This window comes from Salminus brasiliensis, chromosome 18 (genome assembly GCF_030463535.1).
Source record: "Salminus brasiliensis chromosome 18, fSalBra1.hap2, whole genome shotgun sequence".
Classification (NCBI taxonomy): domain Eukaryota; kingdom Metazoa; phylum Chordata; class Actinopteri; order Characiformes; family Bryconidae; genus Salminus; species Salminus brasiliensis.
The window spans coordinates 23,467,489-23,488,446 of record NC_132895.1 but is presented as its reverse complement, the minus strand read 5'-3'; the positions used below and the strand labels follow the sequence as shown (position 1 = coordinate 23,488,446).

General features: G+C 36.4%; 2 protein-coding genes across 6 annotated transcripts; one reads left to right on the top strand and one right to left on the bottom strand.

Annotated features, from left to right (window-relative positions):
• The first annotated feature begins 41 nt into the window (after positions 1-41).
• On the top strand, positions 42-7,143 carry il12bb (interleukin 12B, b). 4 transcript variants are annotated; one of them, XR_011977811.1, is made up of 10 exons: positions 42-474; positions 587-671; positions 1,410-1,679; positions 1,789-1,891; positions 2,258-2,427; positions 4,503-4,663; positions 5,500-5,615; positions 5,732-5,898; positions 6,323-6,354; positions 6,454-7,143. XR_011977811.1 is itself a non-coding variant. In XM_072661573.1 (9 exons), exons 1-8 carry the CDS (start codon positions 394-396, stop codon positions 6,348-6,350), a joined length of 1,014 nt encoding a protein of 337 aa, XP_072517674.1. In that variant the 5' UTR covers positions 42-393; the 3' UTR covers positions 6,351-6,354; positions 6,454-7,143. The 4 variants fall into 4 exon arrangements, 2 of the variants coding, with proteins under 2 accessions (XP_072517674.1, XP_072517673.1); XR_011977810.1 differs by having other exon boundaries at positions 6,323-7,143; XM_072661573.1 differs by lacking the exon at positions 5,732-5,898.
• Positions 7,144-7,156: 13 nt separating this feature from the next.
• ublcp1 (ubiquitin-like domain containing CTD phosphatase 1) lies at positions 7,157-16,163 on the bottom strand. Of its 2 annotated transcripts, none has more exons than XM_072661574.1 (12): positions 16,039-16,163; positions 15,416-15,543; positions 15,102-15,268; positions 14,831-14,922; positions 14,167-14,252; positions 13,962-14,077; positions 12,619-12,717; positions 12,404-12,441; positions 11,619-11,717; positions 10,560-10,676; positions 10,335-10,462; positions 7,157-9,058 (listed from the first exon to the last, which is right to left on the bottom strand). In XM_072661574.1, the coding sequence occupies exons 3-12, from the start codon at positions 15,253-15,255 to the stop codon at positions 9,031-9,033; spliced, it is 957 nt and encodes a 318-aa protein (XP_072517675.1). In that variant the 5' UTR covers positions 15,256-15,268; positions 15,416-15,543; positions 16,039-16,163; the 3' UTR covers positions 7,157-9,030. The 2 variants fall into 2 exon arrangements, with proteins under 2 accessions (XP_072517675.1, XP_072517676.1); XM_072661575.1 differs by lacking the exon at positions 16,039-16,163 and adding an exon at positions 15,904-16,010.
• Positions 16,164-20,958: the final 4,795 nt, after the last annotated feature.

Sequence of the window (20,958 nt, the reverse complement as noted above, 5' to 3'; positions counted from 1 at the left end):
CTTTCGCTGCTTCCCCTAAAGGTAGGTCAGGCTTATTGTCAATAGAACTTGCTGTGTCCGTTTCCATTGATGACCTCCAGGAGGTCATTGACTTCCTCAATCGTAATTTTCCCTGTCATTTGCAGAAGGGGGGGGTTCCCAAAACGTAGGAAAGTGATACACAGTGATGCAACTGGACACCCCCTACCACAGCACTACATTAGGCTTGCTCCTAAACCACTTCATTAGAACCCACAACCACCTTCCATTCAGGTGCAACAGGTGACCGAATATCGGTCAGGTTGTCCGAACTCAGTAATTGGGTCACATATACAGTAGAGAAATTCCTGGGCTGTTCCAGTTCCTTATTTGTCTTGTGTTGGGATTTTTTACTTCTCTCTCAAATACCTATAAATGCTGCATTATTCAGACAGTGCAAAGCAGTTCACTGGGGTCACAGCTGAGGAATCGTACTGTACTCGGACAGCAGTAAAGGTAGGAGCGAGACTGGATTCTATACTATCAAGATTAGACTTTGCGTGTGCAGGTACACACCTGTATATGCTTTTGTACAAGGAAGGAATCATTGGGTTGTTTTGTGTTTCAGATGAAGTGGATGATCCTCTTTGCCTTGCATCTCATCCTTCTTCATGTGGGAGACAGCTCGTCACTTCGGCTTATCAAGCCAAATGGTGAATTGTCTTTACTATAATTATCTATCTTATAATTATTAATACATTTTGACATCATTTGACATCAGTTTTTATTAATTTTAGGTTAATTAAAAATGGTCCAAAATGTCATATATTGTACATTATTGTATGTATATATATATATATATATATATATATATATATATATATATATATATTTGCAATATTTTTTTCTTCTGTATTTTGTGTGTTAAGTGTGTGTGTGTATATATATATATATATATATATATATATATATTCTAATGAATAGAACATACAGGGCCATGATGGAGCACAATAATGCTAGAGACATGGCCCTATATGTTCTATACAGGGTTCTAGAAGGGTTGTCTACATTTGGACACACACATTTATATATATATATATGTGAGAGAGAGAGAGAGAGAGAGAGAGAGAGATTTTTTAAATGAGTTGGGGATAAAATTGGGTGGTGATCATCCAACAATCCAACATCCTGACCTCACTAATGCTCTCGTCACTAAATGCAATCAAATCCTCACGCCACTGCTCCTCCAAAATCTAGTAGAAAGCCTTCTTCCCTGGACATTAGAGACAGTTACTCCAACAAAAGCAAGATAAAATCATTTTAATAAACATATTTTTCCCCAAAAAAAACAATTAATGAACAGGTGTCCCAATACTTTTGTCTATATAGTGTATCTTATACTATGATCATGGTATAGCTGTACGTCTCACCAGTGAACTCGATTGTTGCAGTCATTGCTTTGGAAGTGAATGGAGATCCAATGATACAAAAGTCAGAAGTTTCGCTACGCTGTGGGGACCAGTTTGAAGGAACTGAGATTCACTGGCAGAAGAATGGACTAAATCTTCCTGCGAAGGGGAACAATATAGACATCGCTATCTACGGCATGCTCGGGGGAAACTACACCTGCCACGGCCCGGCTGGAGACGTTCTGAACCACACATTAGTGCTGGTCAAACCAGTGGATTTCGAGAAGGCTATTCTGACAGCGACTGATAAAGGTAACTTAGTGTTTTGATGTTTCGCAGTGTGTATCTACAAAATATCGCAAGCTGTCAATAAAGGCCTGTCTGTACAAATGTGATGAACTGCATGTCTCATTTTGCCTAGACTTCGTTACCTGTATAGCGAGGAACTACAACGGTCCATTTCATTGCTCTTGGAAATGGGATTCAATAAGGAATGGAGTTGTGGTATTCTTCAAAGCTTCCCGGTAAGGCAAAGGATCATTTCACTTTGGGGACTCTGGCCTAAATGTGACTCTGTAGGTTTTCAAAGCAAGGCTGTAAACTTTAGCATGATCTGAAACTGCACTGATTTGAGAATTGACTGGGCTAGATCAGGAAAATATTAGGAATATAGGAACATATCAAACATATATCCCAGACCTTGACAGATGCCACTGTAATGAGAAGGTCACTTCACTTGTCAGGTGGTTTTAATGTTATGGCTAATCATACATTCTACTGTATATATTCTAGTACTGTGTACTTCCGTATTCAGCTTGTATCCAGATGTATCCAGCGGAACAGCTTGGAAATGAAGTCCCCTGATAAGTAGGCCTTTTTTCCCCCCACAGAAACTCGCACCTTATAAACTGCTCCCTGGACACGGATAACAACGGGCTGACCTGCGAGGAACAGCAGTGTCCGTACTCTGAGGAGGTCACTCGCATCGACCTAACCCTGATGGTCCGAAGCCAGTACCGCTTGGAGGAGCACCAGAAGACTTTCTTCATCCATGAAATCAGTAAGAGCTTCCAGTGCCATCTTCTGGACAGTGAAGCGTTGCACTCACTGGTCCTTTGGATTCACAGAGAAGAGGAAAATAAGGTTCAGAATGTAGAGTATAGTGTACATACATAATAGAATAAGACTAAGTAGACATATACATTTATGGTCACTGGTGGAACAAAACAATTACTATATATCCCTGCTGTCCATTGAAAAACATGTATCTCCATTTCTGTACATTTTTAGTTTTTAGTTTGAAACCTGGAGCTGCTCTGTATACTGTGTAAACACTTCTGGGTGAATAGACCAATAGAAATACTCGAAATTAATTGGAATATGTTACATTAACTTTCATTAACTTATATTAAATGGTTGCCTTCACTATTTTGGAGATACAGGTATACAGAGATACGGATCATTCTGGATGAACAGACCAATAGAAATGCTCGAAATTACCTATTAGACTCTTATATTACATATTTTTCATATATATTACATATATACATATATTACATATATAGTTTTCCATTGAACAACTATATATATATATATATATATATATATATAATATACTGTATATACTTCACTCACAATGACTGAATTTGCAGAAATTTGCACAAATGTGGCACTCCCCTGTATTGTAGCTAAATTTCTTAGGGGGCTATTTCTGTTGGTTGATTCATCGCGAGATGTTCACACAATGCGAAAGAGCACCTGGTGTTTTCAAAACATGTAACAACAAGAGAGGGGGGGGGGTGCATATGCAGTGTCAAAGTTCTGATCTGACAGGGCTGATGTACGACGGGTGGAACAGGCAGGTGTAATGACTTAAGTCATTCGAGACAGTTAATGCAGATATCAAAGTCAAATTGCACCTATAATGAAGGACACTGGGGGTTGGTGTAGTGCACGCGACCACAGGACTGTAAAAGTCCCGCTCAATCATCTCTTTCTGACTAATGTCATGACTGGATGGACTTTACCTGCATGTCCAACTACCTACCTCACGTCTCTGCCCACATGCGTGTGCTCTGCACATGTACTGCACGTGTACTCATTTGCGCTGGTGTGGAGTCCGCCATACACACACGGCTGAAAGTTAGTAAGCTTTACAAGGTTACAAGGTTTCACAGGTTCCTACAACAGCTTGCATTGCAAAAATGTGTATATAAGAAGTCGCAAAGGCTTTATAATATTCTCTGCTGACAGATAATTGTGTGGTTTGTCATGTTTGGCAGTACGTTGGCTGAGTTGTGTAGTTACAGGTTTTATTAGTCCAATGTTAACTAAGCCGTGTGTGTGCATAGATTTCCAAGACCACCACCCTGCTGTGTTGCATACCTCTCTCCAACACTAATTAGGCTGTGCATGTTTATATATTATGAGTGGCTTTGTTATGTAGTATACTGTATTTTAAAAACTATATATAATAATTATTCATATTCATTTGCACACTACACATATATTTGGCATGTAAACCTTATTTAAGTGTTAGTAAAACTTTTAGTTTTAGTACTAATTTTAGTCATTACTCCAAATGCAAGTGGGTTTCTTTCCACCTGAGCTAAACTGTAGTCCTAAATATTGCTCTTTCCTGGCTCAGATATCTTCCCTCCTGGGACAATTAGTAATGGCAGTGCTTTGCTATGGAAACATTTCTCATAGGCAGGAATGTAAGGAAATAGGGTATAAAAGTGAAGCCGAGAAGAGATTCACTAGAGACATCACAAGAACTCATGACCAGACATAAGCAAAACCACACACAGCTAAAGAACAAAAGACCTAGTTCGAGGTCAGAGCCTGACCTAAAATCCAGCATGGAGCGATAGTTACGAATGTAACTGCGGTTCTAGGAATGCCTGGCGGCATAGCCTATAGGTCTGGAAGACAGATGCACTCCATCAAGGCTGGTAAGTTAAGGTTTTTTCCATTTTGAACATGTATGGAGTTAACTATCTACACATCTATACATGTGTGTGTGTGAGAACCTGAGAAATCCATTCTGTATATATATATATAAATATCAAATGGATTTCTCAGGTGTTCGAGGCTCAGCACTCTCAGTCCACTAACGTGATCTCGATCTTGCAGTCAAACCGGACAAAGTGAATATCCTGAAGGCTGAGGATGACGAGTTCAAATGGGAAATCCCCACAACATGGAACGCCCCCTGCACTTTCTACCCGCTCCAGTATGAAGTAAAAGTGGTCTCTCATCGCAGGAATTGTGACCATACCGGAAACCATTCAGAGGTAAAGTCATGACCTACAGAGCCCTGGCTTGTTTAACAAGCTTCTCACATACAAAACAACACTGATGTGCTGACTTCAGTATGAAGAACGACATTGAGAATATATCAGTGAGGGTTACAAACCTAAAGTGTAAAAAGAGCTGTATGAATGAATAAATGAATAGTAATAATTCATTGCTTTTTCACATGCTCGGCATGCGGCCTTCCAGGGAGCGTAAATCTTTGCCCTGCCAAAAATATATGTAAACACACAACTACGGGACTGCTAAGTGTAGTTTATTTTGACCAATGATTTTATAATAAAAAAAACAAGACAAGACACCCTTATAAATATGTACAACCATACTCACCATTAGTGCTGGAATTTGGCCTACGCCTTAAACCCATTCGTGCAGTTAACACACACACACACACACACACACACACACACACACACTCACTCACTAGTGATCAAACACACACAGTGACAATGAGCACACATGCCCGGAGCGGTGGGCAGCCATTGCTATGGTTCCCTGGGAGCACAGAGGGTGAAGGGTCTTGCTCAAGGGCCCAACAGTGGCTATGATCCCACAACCCTGTCTTAAGTAGCTCGATGCTCTAACCGCTGAGCCACCACTGCCCTTATCTAGTGTCTAATATATAAACTAGTGTCAATCCAACATGCACCTGAAATCGATTATGAAGACACGGATAAATCTTCCGATCTATGCATCATTGCATTCTTTTGAGTATCAATCAGTTATTCACCCTTTTCAATTGTTTTTGAAGAGCAATGGACTGTATTATAATTTATATGAATTTATTGTGTTTTGCTTCATTTTTTTTTATCTTTAGCCCTATTACACAAACAAGACACACTATAAGGTCACCTCCAGAAAGAGCTACACCTTCTGTGTACGGGCCCAGGACTTCCTCACCAATCAAGTCTGGAGTGACTGGAGCGAGCAAAAGTAAGCGCTGTTCTGTAGTGGTCACCTTCTCTACTCTCAGCAGTGTATTACTGTAGATAGTTAGAAGTGGTCTTCCGTAATGCCTGTAATGGTAAAAAATCTAATTATGTTTACAGAATCAGTAATTGGTAGAAGAAGACCAGAGATCAACAAGACACAAAAATCTAGCCAAAGCTAGACAGTAGCAAGGAGCTGAAGGAAGAAACCTTGGGAGGCAGGGCGGTGGTCAGCTAGTCTAAAACGGGTGGCAGGGGAGCCTGGTGGTCAGTCTGGTGGGTGGCAGGTAGGGTTGCCACCTTTCAGAAATGAAAATTAATGTTGTTTAATTTAAGTATTTATTCTAAAATTGAGCTAAAACAAGCTAAAAGCAGGTCATGTTGGCCCATTTTTCAGTCCTGGACTAAAGTAAGGCTAAACTGTATCTGTTTGTCTGTGCAAAACACATTTGGATCCATTCAGAGTTTGTTAAGAGGTTAAGAAGCATTTTTGAGATATTAAGGTTTTTGGTGACGGTCCAGTGTTTGTTAGCAGTGTTAGCCTAGCATCTCCTGCTGTAAACTTTATATGCCATAAACATCTCCTCTCAGTGGCTTCTGGAGTCTGTGATGAATCAGGTTCACTGAACTATTAATGTGATCAGGGCATTTTTTTGAGCAGAACTATTTTCTGGTAGCTTTTTTTCTAACATACTTTCTTTTCCTTTACAGGATCAGCAAGCACAAGTCAGAAAAATAAAAAGGCAAGAGCCCATCTAGACTGTCCTAACCTGTGTTCAATGTTGACTTGACTTGACTGAATGAACGTCCACTCAACTACTTCAACTTCTCATCCTGAACAGGTCTGGAGAAACACGCTCTACTTCAACTAGACGATTGCTTTTTTTTTTTTTTTTTTTTTTTTGCTGGAAACTCTTCATTTCTACATATCAAACATCGACAGGATGCTTCTTCATACTTACAAACTATATTTGTGAACAACTTAGGAATTTATGAAGGGATTCTCAATCACCCATAGGCCATAGGCCCGCCCCTTCTCAATGGTTCTAATATGTCATTTTATTAAATGAGAAGTAGGAGTGTGGAGAACCTTTACGATATTTAAAGAACCTGCGCAAAAAGGTTCCAAGCACCCCTGAATTGGTATCATGTCTCTTTCAGAAGCCTCTTTTAAAAGCCTGGTTCTTTTGAAAACTAAAAGAAGTTCTTCCGTGGCATCGTTTAGAGAATACTTTTACTACATACAACTGTAACCAGTAACAAAAACTTCCAAAAACTGCAGAAATTGTACCAGAAATATGCAAACATTCATTATTGTTTATTAACAGCAATGTTCTGTAATCTACCTTATCGAATGTAATTTCAGATATTTATTTATTAACATAAGCTCTTATGTTTACTGAATGTAATATTCTAAGTAAATCCACTCATATACTGTATTTAAGAAGCAACAACTGTATCATACTGAATCAAGCTAATGTGTTGCAGACGGTGTTGGAAGTGTTGATCTACATCACATTAAACGCTAATATTCAAGACTCGCTATAAAATCATGTCCTTTTTATTTACACTTGAGTTGCATCCATAAATTCAGTGCTCACATCTGTGTTCTTGTTCGAATGAAATGACAAAATCCACGACCAGGGTCATTAGAGGACATCTAGTGACTTGAAACAACTAAATACAAACAATGAATGAATGAATTAAATTAATTAATAATTATTATTCCAACTTCTATCCAAACAACAACAAAAAATAATAATAATAAAAAAAGTTTCAAGGTCACAAACAGATATAAAAATGTCAGTCTTTAAAGCAGCATCTCGCATTTATTTGCTGGCAAACTCAAAGTCGGATTCCAAAAAACTAAATTCAGAGCTGGCAATAAACACAACTTCAACACTTAACAAAAAGGAGCACTACAAATGAAATGCCAACAGAATCAGTAATAAATAGTTCATAGTTCTTCACTATAAAAAAAATAAAAAAAAAACACAAAACTGATGTAAACCTTTAGATGCCCCCGGTCCTCCATTCAGGATGCTTGTCATGCTAGTTTCAGGGCTGCGTCATTTAGCAGAAAACAGCTTAGATCCGCTTATAGTGGCAGAGAAAGTATCTAGAGCCTGAAACATGGGTCATAAAAAGGACAGAACCCAACAGAGTGGGACAGGGTGGTATTTCGTGTGAACTGACTTTATCCGAGCCTCTGCCTCTCATGGCTCTGGGAGTCTGTGCTGAGAAATCTACAACTGAAAGCTTATTTACCTCACCGGGGTGAGATAGTATGGGGCAGAAATGAGAACCTCATGTAATTTTGGACCTTTTTTTTTTATTATTGGTCCATTTATCATAATCATTGGAATGTGCACACAATGGAAAGGGCAGCTGACATTTTCGGATGGTGTAGAAAAAGGGTTCGAACTGGCGTTAAGTGACATTAAGTGACGGGATGCTCGCAAACTGAGGCTCGGTTAGCTTGCAGTAAAGGAAACTAATGATCAAAATAGACTCGATCTGTAAAACAAGAGCCTGGCTTGTGTATTAAGTGGCCACTGATGTAACTCCGCCCTTAACCTTCTGGACACTGTCCAATGGAAAACATGCATCTCTAAAACAGTGGCTTTACAGGAGAACGCAAGAATGATCTTAACTCTGAATGGCAGTCGATGGAAAATACGAGTTCAAGTCCAAGTAATTTAGAGCATTTCTATTGGTCCATTCATCCAGAATTATTTACATGGTGTACAGAGCAGCTACAGGGTTCAAAAACTAATGTTTTTCATTGGACAAGCAGCAAGAAACATATATATCATTTAACCAGTCTCAGCTCATCAGGCAGACCTGGTACCTCAATATGGCCTTCAGCCCATACAAAAGGATCACAAGCCAGGAGAAAATATCAAAGGAGGGGGAGGGGGGCAGTCATGCTTATGGGAGCTACAGTTGATGCAGTTATTTGCTTGAAAACATGTACAATGGCAGGCAAAAATGTAGGCACCCCTTGTAATTACTGTGAATAGCCAAGTCAATAGAAGATTAACTGATCCCCAAAAGACAGCAATTTTAAAGAGAAATGAGCAAAAGAACACCATGCAAACATTAATGCTGTGAGTGAGTTGAGCACTCAGATTTACCAAGTTCTTAGACTTTAATTAGCTTGTTAGGACTGTACCTTTAAGGAAAGGCCAGGAAGAGGCAATTTCACCAGAGGTGCCCAAACGTTTGCATGCCACAGCACGTGTGACCGTAGGTGAACATTTTGAACTTTTTTTTTTCTCCCCCAGGAACAAGAGAGCATGGAGAGATGAGAGAGAAAGCTAGCCTGAAGGTAGGGAGTTGTTTATTGAGGGCTCGTGGGTGTCCAGCACCGCTTGTTCTTGAGGAACGGTCAGCTTTTCTGGCTGATGTTGATGGCTTCATTGACTCTGCTTCTTTGAGAGGTACCTGCAGGTTGAAGGCAAGTTCAGTAATCAAACAACACAATTTTATGATTCATCATATTGCACAGATAACGCAGATAAAGCTCAGGCTTCAAGACGGCTCCTATGATCAACAAAATTGCTTGTAAACAACATTAATCTTCCACCAAAACTAAAGAAGATAAAGGGCCTTATCTTACACCCTGCGCAAGGTGCGTCGCGATGCTCACTGCTATTTTACGCCCCACCAGCAGTCTATTTTCACGTCGTTTAAATAGATCTCTTCAATTGGTCTTGAAATGAGGTGTGTTCAGGTAAATTTCTGGTATTTCTATCTTGGCAATGGAAAACACAGGTGCTCCACTGACTGATAACCTAGGCAGACGTTCATTGCTATCTTGGCAGTGAATTGCCAACACAGCGTTGTGAGCTAAAATAGGGCTCATTGAGTTTTTACTGTACCAAAATATTGATTTCAGTACCGATATCAAGTGCAGTATCATTCATTATCAGGATCAATTCCAAATATTTTTTTTTTCTGTTTTTGCACAGGATTTGAGATTGTACTTGGTTTTGTATTGATTAAAAAATTTGATTAAATCTTTACAATCTCAATAGTACTGACTTATTGCAAAAAATTACTGAACTTTGACTACTTAACAATAGGGATACTCCGATCTAGTTATTTTATCCTCCGATCCGATCGTCTATTAGTGATCTGATCTGGTGTTTGTATAAATAATGCAGTCACAGTTCAGGTCAGATGAGCTGCTAATTAATCTGTTCAGTAAAATCCCTTCATTTTTAGCATCAGTTTCTATAATGAAACATTCTGGACTGACTGATTGTTTTATAATGTGTTTAATATCTTATAATCCAGTCTGACTCTCCTCCCTGACCAATCAGCTGCCAGCTCCTTTAAAAACACTGTTTTTACACTTCCTGTGTAAACGTGTAGTGGTACACACTCTGGACTGGTATCTGTTGTTGTTGGTCTACTGGTGTGAAATAACTGTTTTATAGATGGCGAATATGCTGCTGTGATTTGGGTTACTACAATGTGTGGCCTTAGCCTCCACTTGTTTCTGAATGGGTTCTTCGGTGCTGGTTTAAAAACAGAGAAAGGGGAGCGGTTCTCCTGCTGGTAAAACGGAGGGTTTTATTGGCAGTTTAAAGTTGACCCTTGCCCCTATTTCTTCACACCCGTGTACTAGGCTATATGAGAGCCTCAGCTATATGCAAACTATAGGAGCACAAGAACCAGTACAGAATAAAATAAGGACAGTTACCACTACACTTACCTTTCCCAGTGTTTGTGATTCAGTCCTGAGAAGTCATCTAGCTTAGCGATCTCTTTCAGGTAATGAGAGAGTTTGAGAAGTTCCTTGTCTTTCTCTCGGTTTAAGTGTGCCTTCATAAATGGTCTAATCTACAGGAAAGAGTGGTAGTTTAAGTATAATACTCTTTATTTTTTTGTGTGAAATCAATAACACTGTAATTAATGGATGTAATAAAAGGCATTGTACCTTCAGTCCATTTTGTGGGTTCATGAGGAAGTTCCTTCCAATATCATCAAACATTATGGTATTTTTTCTGTTGTAAAACTCGCCATACTTTCCCCATATTACTCCAAGTGGCTTCACCTGAGAACAAGAAAAACAAAGCAAAATAGTATAGGAGCACTTTCATGTGGTGAATTTCCAATTCTACCACATCCCAAAAGTTCGGGATTGAACACTGAACTCATGATCATGTTCATTAAACCAGTCTGAGACGTTCGCTTTGTGCCATGGTGCATCATCATGCTGGACGTAGCCCATTCACCACACCTTTACACCACCACCCCCCCACCTGAACTGCTGACACAAGGCAGGCTGGACATGTTAGAAGAACCTGATGTGAAGATCTGCTCTTGTAGCTCACCCGCCTCAAGGTTCACAGCGTTGTACACAGCGTAATGCTTTTCTTCTCAAGTTACCGTAGTCCTTCCATCAGCTCTACCCAGTCTGGTCGTTGGCTGTTGACCTCTCTCAACATGGCTTTTCTGTTGTGCTGAAAATCTCAGGAGATCAGCAGTTCTAGAAATAGTCAAACCAGTCCATCTGGCACCAGCAATCACACTATGCTTAGTCAATGACTGAAATCAATGATACTGTGCTTTATCGGGGGGGCTCCTAGTGGTCCACTGGACTAAGGCACTGCCACTATGACCAGGGAATCGCTGGTTAGAATCCCAGGTCATGCTGCTTGCCATCAGCAGCCCGAGTCAGAGGGAGCACAATTGGCCTGGTGCTCTCAGGGGTGGGTTGCTAGCACTTCCTCCCCACATTACTTGGCTCCTAGTGTGATGTTGGTCAGCACAGACGTCTGTTAGCTGTTGTATCGGAGCTGGGAAGCCACTCTGAGCGCTTGGCTACCCAGCGATGATGCAGCATCAGCATTTCGAAAAGAGGTTGGGGACATTGTTATAGGGAGAGTTCATGTGAACGGGGACTGCTCAATTGGCCTTCCAAACAGGGTAGAAAACGGGGTAAAATAAAATAAGAAACCTTTATCTGTACTTTATCATTAGGTACATATGTTACCTCCACAATTCCCCTTTTGGGTGTGTGCACTGTAATCATGGCTCCGCTGTCCAGCATGAAGGTGATCTTGTAGTTGGGGTTGTCCGTCACACCTAGCTCCTAAAGAAAACAGACCCCAAGCAAGACGAATGAGAGACTATTCATGAACCTTTGGCCACTTATAGTAATGCTAAGGGCAAATTCAGCATTAGTTTTAAGCCATATGATGAAAGCTGTGATTCCGGCTGTGACTGAAATGGATCCCTACTCCCTCCTCCCTTATTAGTATTGTCCTATACAAGTACAAGTCAGCACTGGTCCCATAATCAAGTGGTGTAAAGAGTGTCTGAGCAGTGTTTCAATCTCCACACTGGCACACAAACTAAATTCTGTGCCGTTTACAGAATTATCTTTGACCATTACGCTGTTTACAAACATAAGCCTTCCATTAACGAACTACATGGGAAAATGTCCGTTGCAGCATTCAGTGGCTCGTAACTACGTCTTGCTTAGCAACTGTTATTGGCTCCAGTTCGTTACGCTGTCTGTTGTTTAGTAACAAGAGACTCGCAATGCATTCTGGTTCACATTCATCTCACTTAGTGAGTTACTGTGTTTGCCATAATTTAGGATTGCATTGTGGGATACTGTAGTGCCCTCAAAATTATGTTCAAAATCCAGTTTACGAATCGGACAGAAAAAAAAGACAGAGAAAACGGTCTGACCTACTCGACCCTTTTAATGCCCTAAAACATAAGCGGGAAGCCATTGTGGTTACAGCGGAACGAACGAGTCATTGGACATACCTTCATTTTGGCATCAATCCACTTCATGCTCGTTGCAGCTGAAAAAGGAACCATAGAGAATGAGGTCACTCATGAGAATTTGGTTTCACCATAAAAGAAAATTTCAGAGCCAGTCTTGCTATGGGCATTTTCTCGCTCTCTCTGTCTCTCGGTCTTAAGATGATTATAACGCTGCGGTGGATTAGGGAAAGCATGGGAAGGGTTGGTTTACTCACACCAGATGACAATGTCGTAGTCCTCATAAGCAGAGGTGAGGAACTCGTGGAGAAAGGGCCTCATGAGCTCCTGTCCCGTCTCTGCACAGGACTTGTGATCTACAACAAATACATCCACAATTGGCAAAATGTAATTCTACAGGATAACAGAGAAATGTTTTTTTAGGAGAGTTGCTTTTTTTTTAAGGAATGCTGACCAAACCTTTTCCCATTTAACTTTTTTTGTCAATACCATAAAAGCCTGTGAAACCTCAACTGGGTTCCGGAATCACATATAAAGTAGGCGTCATGTCACTGAGTTCTTGCATTTGCCTTTTACAGCAAACACACAAGCTGTATCCCAAACCACACACCCTCCTATACTAATTAGTAAATGTAGAAGCATGCAGAAAACAAACAACCGGTACAATGAAGAGGTACATCAGGCCCAGGAGGAGAACAGAGCATTTTAAAAGACACGCTGCAACTTTCTAGCTCTCTAGAGAGATGTCCAGAGAAGGCTACAGTCTTTCTAAATAGAAAAGGGTATTAAAACCGCTACATCTCACCCAACAGCTCTGGGAAAAAATACCAGGAGTTTTAATATCAGCAAATATCATGGTTTAAAGATTGGTATCGGCAACAGAGAGCATTGATACCATGAAGTAAAATATGATACCATATTGTATTTTTATATATACATAGAACAATTTTGTTTGCATACTTCATGACGAAACCAAACATTTAAACAACCAGAAAAAAGTCACTCTTAAATCACTATTAAACAGACATAACAGAACTTTTACATTTACAGCACTTTTTATTTATTTTTTATTTTATTTCTGAAACCAAAAGTTGAGTTTTGGCAGCTTGTTTAAAGGCAGCACACTGAAGTTTACTACCTTTTTTTTTTTTTTTTTTACATAGAGATTCTGCATTGTGCCAGTTTTTATTTTTTTTATAGCTATAAAACATTTTAGTTGTGCTGTTACTCAACCAGTAAATGCTGTTCTTTCAAGCTTATTGGACCTTATTTGGAAAAAGATTAAAAAAAAAAGTGCAACCTATAAAAAGTGAAACACTATAATCATCAGGATTTAAAGCAGTCTATCCAGTATTTAAGTAGGATATCGGTACTCGGTATGAGCACATACTTGGTATTGGAAAGGACTGTCATTAGTTTAGTATACTGTTTTTTTTGTTTTTTTGCTGTATTTAACTAAACAGAGTTTTAGCTGCTTTTAAACAGAATGTATGGCTCATATCTCTAGTGCAAAACTGAAGAGGCAACCTTAAGATGAAGGCACGCCTGGAACTTAACATTTATAAATAACCATAACAGGCATGAGGCGGTTCAGTCTTACCAAACAATGTGTAGTCAACATCTAACACAAGTAATCTCTTTCCTTCCCTTGGTGGGTTCAACTCCTCCACTTTGTAGTCTTTGACACGACGGGCTATCTTAGCCAGATTCTCCTCTCTAAATGGGGGGGGAGGCATGAATGGGTCAAAATGTTCAGCATCTCAAAGGTAAGGTCAGGTGATTAAGATGTCTTTACACTAACTGACCTGTTTTCCACTTCAATCACCTCCTCTTCGATGTCAAAGTCATTGACCACGTCATCATTTTCAGGAGGTGGGGCCAAGACATCTTCCTTCAGGAGAACATACACATGAGCGACTGAGGCCGAATCAGGGCCGAGGACTTCTACCGCTACTCAGCTTGGTCTGTATACTATAACGAGCACACTTGCCAAACTAATCGAGACAGCCCGAATTCTCTAATTAGGCATTGCAGCTACTTCAAGGTCCTCCAACTCCTACCAGGCGTCCCCACAGCCTGTATAATAACCTTCAGACTAAAGCAACCCTGAAAGAATTGTCACCCAGAGGGGTATAAAAGCCCCCTTGCACCAGGCTGTGGGCAGTGAAACTGTGTACTCTAGAGTGATGGCGCTCCATCCAGTGAACTATCTAGGAGTGATGTTTATCATCTGAAAATCCAACATCAGTACCTAACCCCACAAATGCTCTCAGGTCTGAATTACAATCAACCCCTTATTAATACCTTTGGACTGTATGCATTTAACCCCTTTATAGCCCCTTTACAGACAGGTGCTTTGCAGTAGATCACCTGAGACCTGATCAAATAGCATGATAATTATCTGTCTTTACCATTTACCATAATAATGTGCATGTAAGCTTCCCAAGGCCTAAAAAACAAAAAACCTACCAGGCTTTCCTCTCTGGTGCCCATCATCATAATCTTGGTGTTTGGCTTCAGCTTCAAGGTGCCCAGCTTTGTCCCATCATCTGCTGGCTTACCTGCAAGCCGATGATGCAAGTGTACATCATTCATCACAGGTGAAAGAAAAAAAAAAAAAACTTGGTGATGAATGATGAATTATTGGTTACTGACAGTGCTAAAGCATCGTGGGTATTAAGAGTTCTTGCATGTTCTCCAGTATGGTTTCTCAGACATTGTACAGACAGCGCATCTTTACCTTTCACCTTCAAGCCGAGAAGCTTCTGACGTTCGGGGAGGACTCCTGTGAGAGATTTGATGGACTGCTTCAGGTCCAGCACAGTGTCCTCCTCAGACAGGGAACTGATGGAGTACTCCTGTCCGCCCCACTTAATGATAACTGAGACAGACATGCTAGAGCAAAATCTGTGGAGTTCAGAGTTGCGTTATTCCAAACACTCCATTCATTCATTCAATTTTTTTAAATTATTTTTTTTATTTATAGCCATGCTGGTGGATCTCACCATCTTATCAGTATATCACTTCTATTCTTTGTAAGAATATAAAAACAACCTTTTTGCAGCTGTAGAGGTCAGACAGAGGCAGATTCTCCCTGGTGGGACTCCCAGACTGGTAGCTAGGTTAGCTTTGTATGTGGGAAGACAAAGAGCCACTGAGTCACATGGGTTTTAGCACCAGACCTGAAACAGATCCACACAGAACAGTCGACATCGTGGGCAAAACATGAACGAACCTGAGACACTTCCATTGACCTACAGGTTTAACTTTTAAGAAAATCCTTCCAGCGAGAAGTGTTTGCATAAGTTATACAGGAGACCCAACTAGGCTAGCTAACGTGGTCGTACAGCTGTACTAGTCCAGGGCATCTCTGCTGCACTCCTTACTCCAGGGTAAATACTGGAAAGCTAGGTCAATAATAATAATAATAATAATAATAATAAAGAAAATAATAAGAGCACTGCACTGACAAAGAAGAAGCTAAGCACAAGAACACTGCACACCAAACAACCTTGTGCTGCTGACATTATTCACCAACTTACTTCAGCTACAGAAGTGCCCAATTTCACTGCACGCCGCTACTCAGCACCATGTGTGAGGGTCAGCTCGTACACCGTGGACGGGCACTGAAACGGTAGCCACAAGCTCGCTTGTTTCGACAGATACAGCCCACTTACATTAATTCCAGTTCATTCTTCTGCAGATTCTCATGGACCAGACTCTCATTCTCCCTCCGCTTTCCCCTTTACTGCGACATGAAGCCATTTTGCCCCCTGTTGGGCTGGAGAGCTGGACGTGCACCCGCAGATGTACAAACGTCTGCAAATGATGGGTTGTAGGTCGGTGGAAGGAGTTGGAAAAAATATAAATATAAAAACTAATTTTTTTTTCATGTTTAAAATGTATTATATATTTTTTACGTGTATATTTGTGTGTGTTACCATTAAATTTTCTTTCCTTTTCTTTTTTTCTTTTGAGATTTTCACATACACAAAACAACACAGGCAGCCTGTTTAACATTCACCCTCAATGCATTGCGTTTAATTACAGGATGCCCCCCAAAGACTGCAATAAAAATACAGTAGAGAATATGGAATTCCCAGATATGGAAACCTTTCTGTTTATATCAATTAAATAAAGAAGATAAATAAATGATTAAATAAATACATTGTTTAATTTTCCATCGCAAAACCGACCCTTCCATCTTCCGGGGACTTCACCTGATCTGTATGTAATAGGCTCAGTAACGGCATTTGCAGAGTTTATTAGCAGAGGCTTCGTATAATCGATGGTGAATGAGGTCGAAAGTATTGGCTGAGCAGAGCTCGATACTATTAGCTACGTGCATTATGCTAAAATGCCATTTTTACGAAATTGGCTTTAGTTTTTAAATCTGACAACCCACTGTGTTGTTTTCTTTAGACCAACGTAGCTACTTTTAATACATTTAAATGGCTTACATGCATTTGATACGTTTTATCAATGACAGAAAATTACTAATTACAAAATATAAACAGCACGAGCTACTGTTACTATAAAGGCGATATTACAGAATAACGAGAGGGAAAAGCAATATAATATATTTATATCATCAAATATATTTAATATGTTTTTTTGGCAAAAGGGAACGAGCGCCACATGCTGATAAATAATGAGAGGGACAGATCAGGCCGGTGCTGCCATCTAGTGTAGTCTGTTGGGTCCTTGCAGAGTTTATTATCGAGTGGATCCAGTTGGCTTCAAGATCGAGCTAAATTGAGGCGCTGTTCAACCGGTTAGTGTGTTTAGTACCGCAGCTTTAAGACTGGAGCGCGTGAAAAGCCAAATAATCCATTATTCACCAAAAATATGTTTTATTACTGTATACATCCTAAAGCATTTATACATCCTAAACATCCTAAAACACATTTAAAGGATTTTCAAAACAGGGTGAAAGTGTTTTAGTGCAATAATAATTTTGGCAAAAGGGAACGAGCTCCACATGCTGATAAATAATGAGAGGGACAGATCAGGCCGGTGCTGCCATCTAGTGTAGTCTGTTGGGTCCTGCGGTGCACTGTATGTATGAGTGTACATCCACCATCCACCAAACACACACCAGTACTGTACACGCTTCATTAGGTATATCGGCAGAGAGAGCAAAGAGGCTTCGTATAATCGATGGTGAATGAGGTCGGAAGTATTGGCTGAGCAGAGCTCGATACTATTAGCTACGTGCATTATGCTAAAATGCCATTTTTACGAAATTGGCTTTAGTTTTTAAATCTGACAACCCACTGTGTTGTTTTCTTTAGACCAACGTAGCTAATTTTAATACATTTAAATGGCTTACATGCATTTGATACGTTTTATCAATGACAGAAAACTAATTACAAAAATACAAACAGCACGAGCTACTGTTACTATAAAGGCGATATTACAGAATAACGAGAGGGAAAAGCAATATAATATATTTATATCATCAAATATATTTAATATGTTTTTATATTAATATATCAAATATATTTGATATGTTTTTATATCTATATATCAAACATATTTGATGTGTTTTTATATTTATACCATCAAATATATTTGATGTGTTTTTATATTAATATCATCAAATATATTTGATGTGTTTTTGTATTTATATATCAAATATATTTGATATGTTTTTATATTTATATATCAAACATATTTGATGTGTTTTTATATTTATATCATCAAGTATATTTGATGTGTTTTATATTTGTATCATCAAATATATTTGATGTGTTTTTATGTTTATATATCAAATATATTTGATGTGTTTTTATATTTATATCATCAAACATATTTGATGTGTTTTATGTTTATATATCAAATATATTTGATGTGTTTTTATATTTATACATCAAATATATTTGATGTGTTTTTATATTTATATCATCAAGTATATTTGATGTGTTTTTATATTTATATCATCAAGTATATTTGATGTGTTTTTATATTTGTATCATCAAATATATTTGATGTGTTTTTATGTTTATATATCAAATATATTTGATGTGTTTTATGTTTATATATCAAATATATTTGATGTGTTTTTATATTTATATATCAAATATATTTGATGTGTTTTTATATTTATGTCATCAAACATATTTGATGTGTTTTTATGTTTATATATCAAATATATTTGATGTGTTTTTATATTTATATATCAAGTATATTTGATGTGTTTTTATGTTTATATATCAAGCATATTTGATGTGTTTTTATATTTATATCATCAAATATATTTGATGTGTTTTTATATTAATATCATCAAATATATTTGATGTGTTTTTAGATTTATATATCAAACATATTTGATGTGTTTTTAGATTTATATCATCAAGTATATTTGATGTGTTTTTGTATTTATATATCAAATATATTTTATGTTTTTAGATTTATATATCAAACATATTTGATGTGTTTTTATATTTATATCATCAAGTATATTTGATGTGTTTTTATATTTGTATCATCAAATATATTTGATGTGTTTTTATGTTTATATATCAAATATATTTGATGTGTTTTTATATTTATATCATCAAACATATTTGATGTGTTTTATGTTTATATATCAAATATATTTGATGTGTTTTTGTATTTATATATCAAATATATTTGATATGTTTTTAGATTTATATATCAAACATATTTGATGTGTTTTTATATTTATATCATCAAGTATATTTGATGTGTTTTTATATCTTTATATCAAACATATGTGATGTGTTTTTATATCTATATATCAAATGTATTTGATGTGTTTTTATATTTGTATCATCAAATATATTTGATGTGTTTTTATGTTTATATATCAAATATATTTGATGTGTTTTTATATTTATATATCAAGTATATTTGATGTGTTTTTATGTTTATATATCAAGCATATTTGATGTGTTTTTATATTTATATATCAAATATATTTGATGTGTTTTTATATTTGTATCATCAAATATGTGATGTGTTTTTATATTTATTTATCAAATATATGTGATGTGTTTTTATATCTATATATCAAACATATTTGATGTGTTTTTATATTTATATATCAAGTATATTTGATGTGTTTTTATATCTTTATATCAAACATATGTGATGTGTTTTATGTTTATATATCAAATATATTTGATGTGTTTTTATATTAATATCATCAAATATATTTGATGTGTTTTTATATTAATATCATCAAATATATTTGATGTGTTTTTGTATTTATATATCAAATATATTTGATTATTTGTTTTTATATTTATATATCAAGTATATTTGATGTGTTTTATGTTTATATATCAAATATATTTGATGTGTTTTTATATTTATATCATCAAATATATTTGATGTGTTTTTATATTTATATATAAAGTATATTTGATGTGTTTTTATGTTTATATATCAAATATATTTGATGTGTTTTTATATTTATATCATCAAATATATTTGATGTGTTTTTATATTTATATATAAAGTATATTTGATGTGTTTTTATGTTTATATATCAAATATATTTGATGTGTTTTTATATTTATATATCAAATATATTTGATGTGTTTTTATATTTGTATCATCAAATATATTTGATGTGTTTTTATATTTATATATTAAATATATTTGATGTGTTTTTATATTTGTATCATCAAATATGTGATGTGTTTTTATATTTATATATCAAATATGTGATGTGTTTTTATATTTATATATCAAATATATGTGATGTGTTTTTATATTTATATATCAAATATATTTGATGTGTTTTTTTATTTATATATCAAACACATTTGATGTGTTTTATATCTATATATCAAATATATTTGATATGTTTTTATATTTATATATCAAACATATTTTGTGTTTTTATATTTATATATCAAGTTTTTATATTTATATATCAAATATATTTTATGTTTTTATATTTATACATCAAATATATTTTATGTGTTTTTTGTTTTTATATCATCAAATATATGTGATGTGTTTTATATTTATATATTAAATATATGTGATGTGTTTTTTATATTTATATCATCAAATATATGTGATGTGTTTTATATTTATATATTAAATATATGTGATGTGTTTTTATATTTATATATTAAACATATGTGATGTGTTTTTATATTTATATATTAAGTATATTTGATGTGTTTTTATATTTATATATTAAATATATGTGATGTGTTTTTATATTTATATCATCAAATATATTTTATGTGTTTTTATATTTATATATCAAATATATGTGATGTGTTTTTTATATTTATATCATCAAATATATGTGATGTGTTTTATATTTATATCATCAAATATATGTGATGTGTTTTATATTTATATATTAAACATATGTGATGTGTTTTATATTTATATATTAAATATATGTGATGTGTTTTTATATTTATATCATCAAATATATGTGATGTGTTTTATATTTATATATTAAATATATGTGATGTGTTTTATATTTACATATTAAATATATGTGATGTGTTTTTATATTTATTTATTAAATATATGTGATGTGTTTTATGGTGGGTGTATAGCTACTTTTCTGCAGGCGCGCACTGCACTGTTTAGCTCTCGTG

Bases quoted from the DNA above. Each gene is read 5' to 3' on its own strand.
- il12bb (XM_072661573.1), top strand. From the start codon at position 394: ATGCTGCATTATTCAGACAGTGCAAAGCAGTTCACTGGGGTCACAGCT. The intron at 1,892-2,257 runs GTAAGGCAAAGG...TTCCCCCCACAG, and splicing joins GTATTCTTCAAAGCTTCCCG to AAACTCGCACCTTATAAACT. The intron at 5,616-6,322 runs GTAAGCGCTGTT...TTTCCTTTACAG, and splicing joins AGTGACTGGAGCGAGCAAAA to GATCAGCAAGCACAAGTCAG.
- ublcp1 (XM_072661574.1), bottom strand. From the start codon at position 15,255: ATGTCTGTCTCAGTTATCATTAAGTGGGGCGGACAGGAGTACTCCATC. The intron at 14,923-15,101 runs GTAAAGATGCGC...ATCGGCTTGCAG, and splicing joins TCTCGGCTTGAAGGTGAAAG to GTAAGCCAGCAGATGATGGG. The intron at 10,677-11,618 runs GTAACATATGTA...TCTTGTTCTCAG, and splicing joins CCAAAAGGGGAATTGTGGAG to GTGAAGCCACTTGGAGTAAT.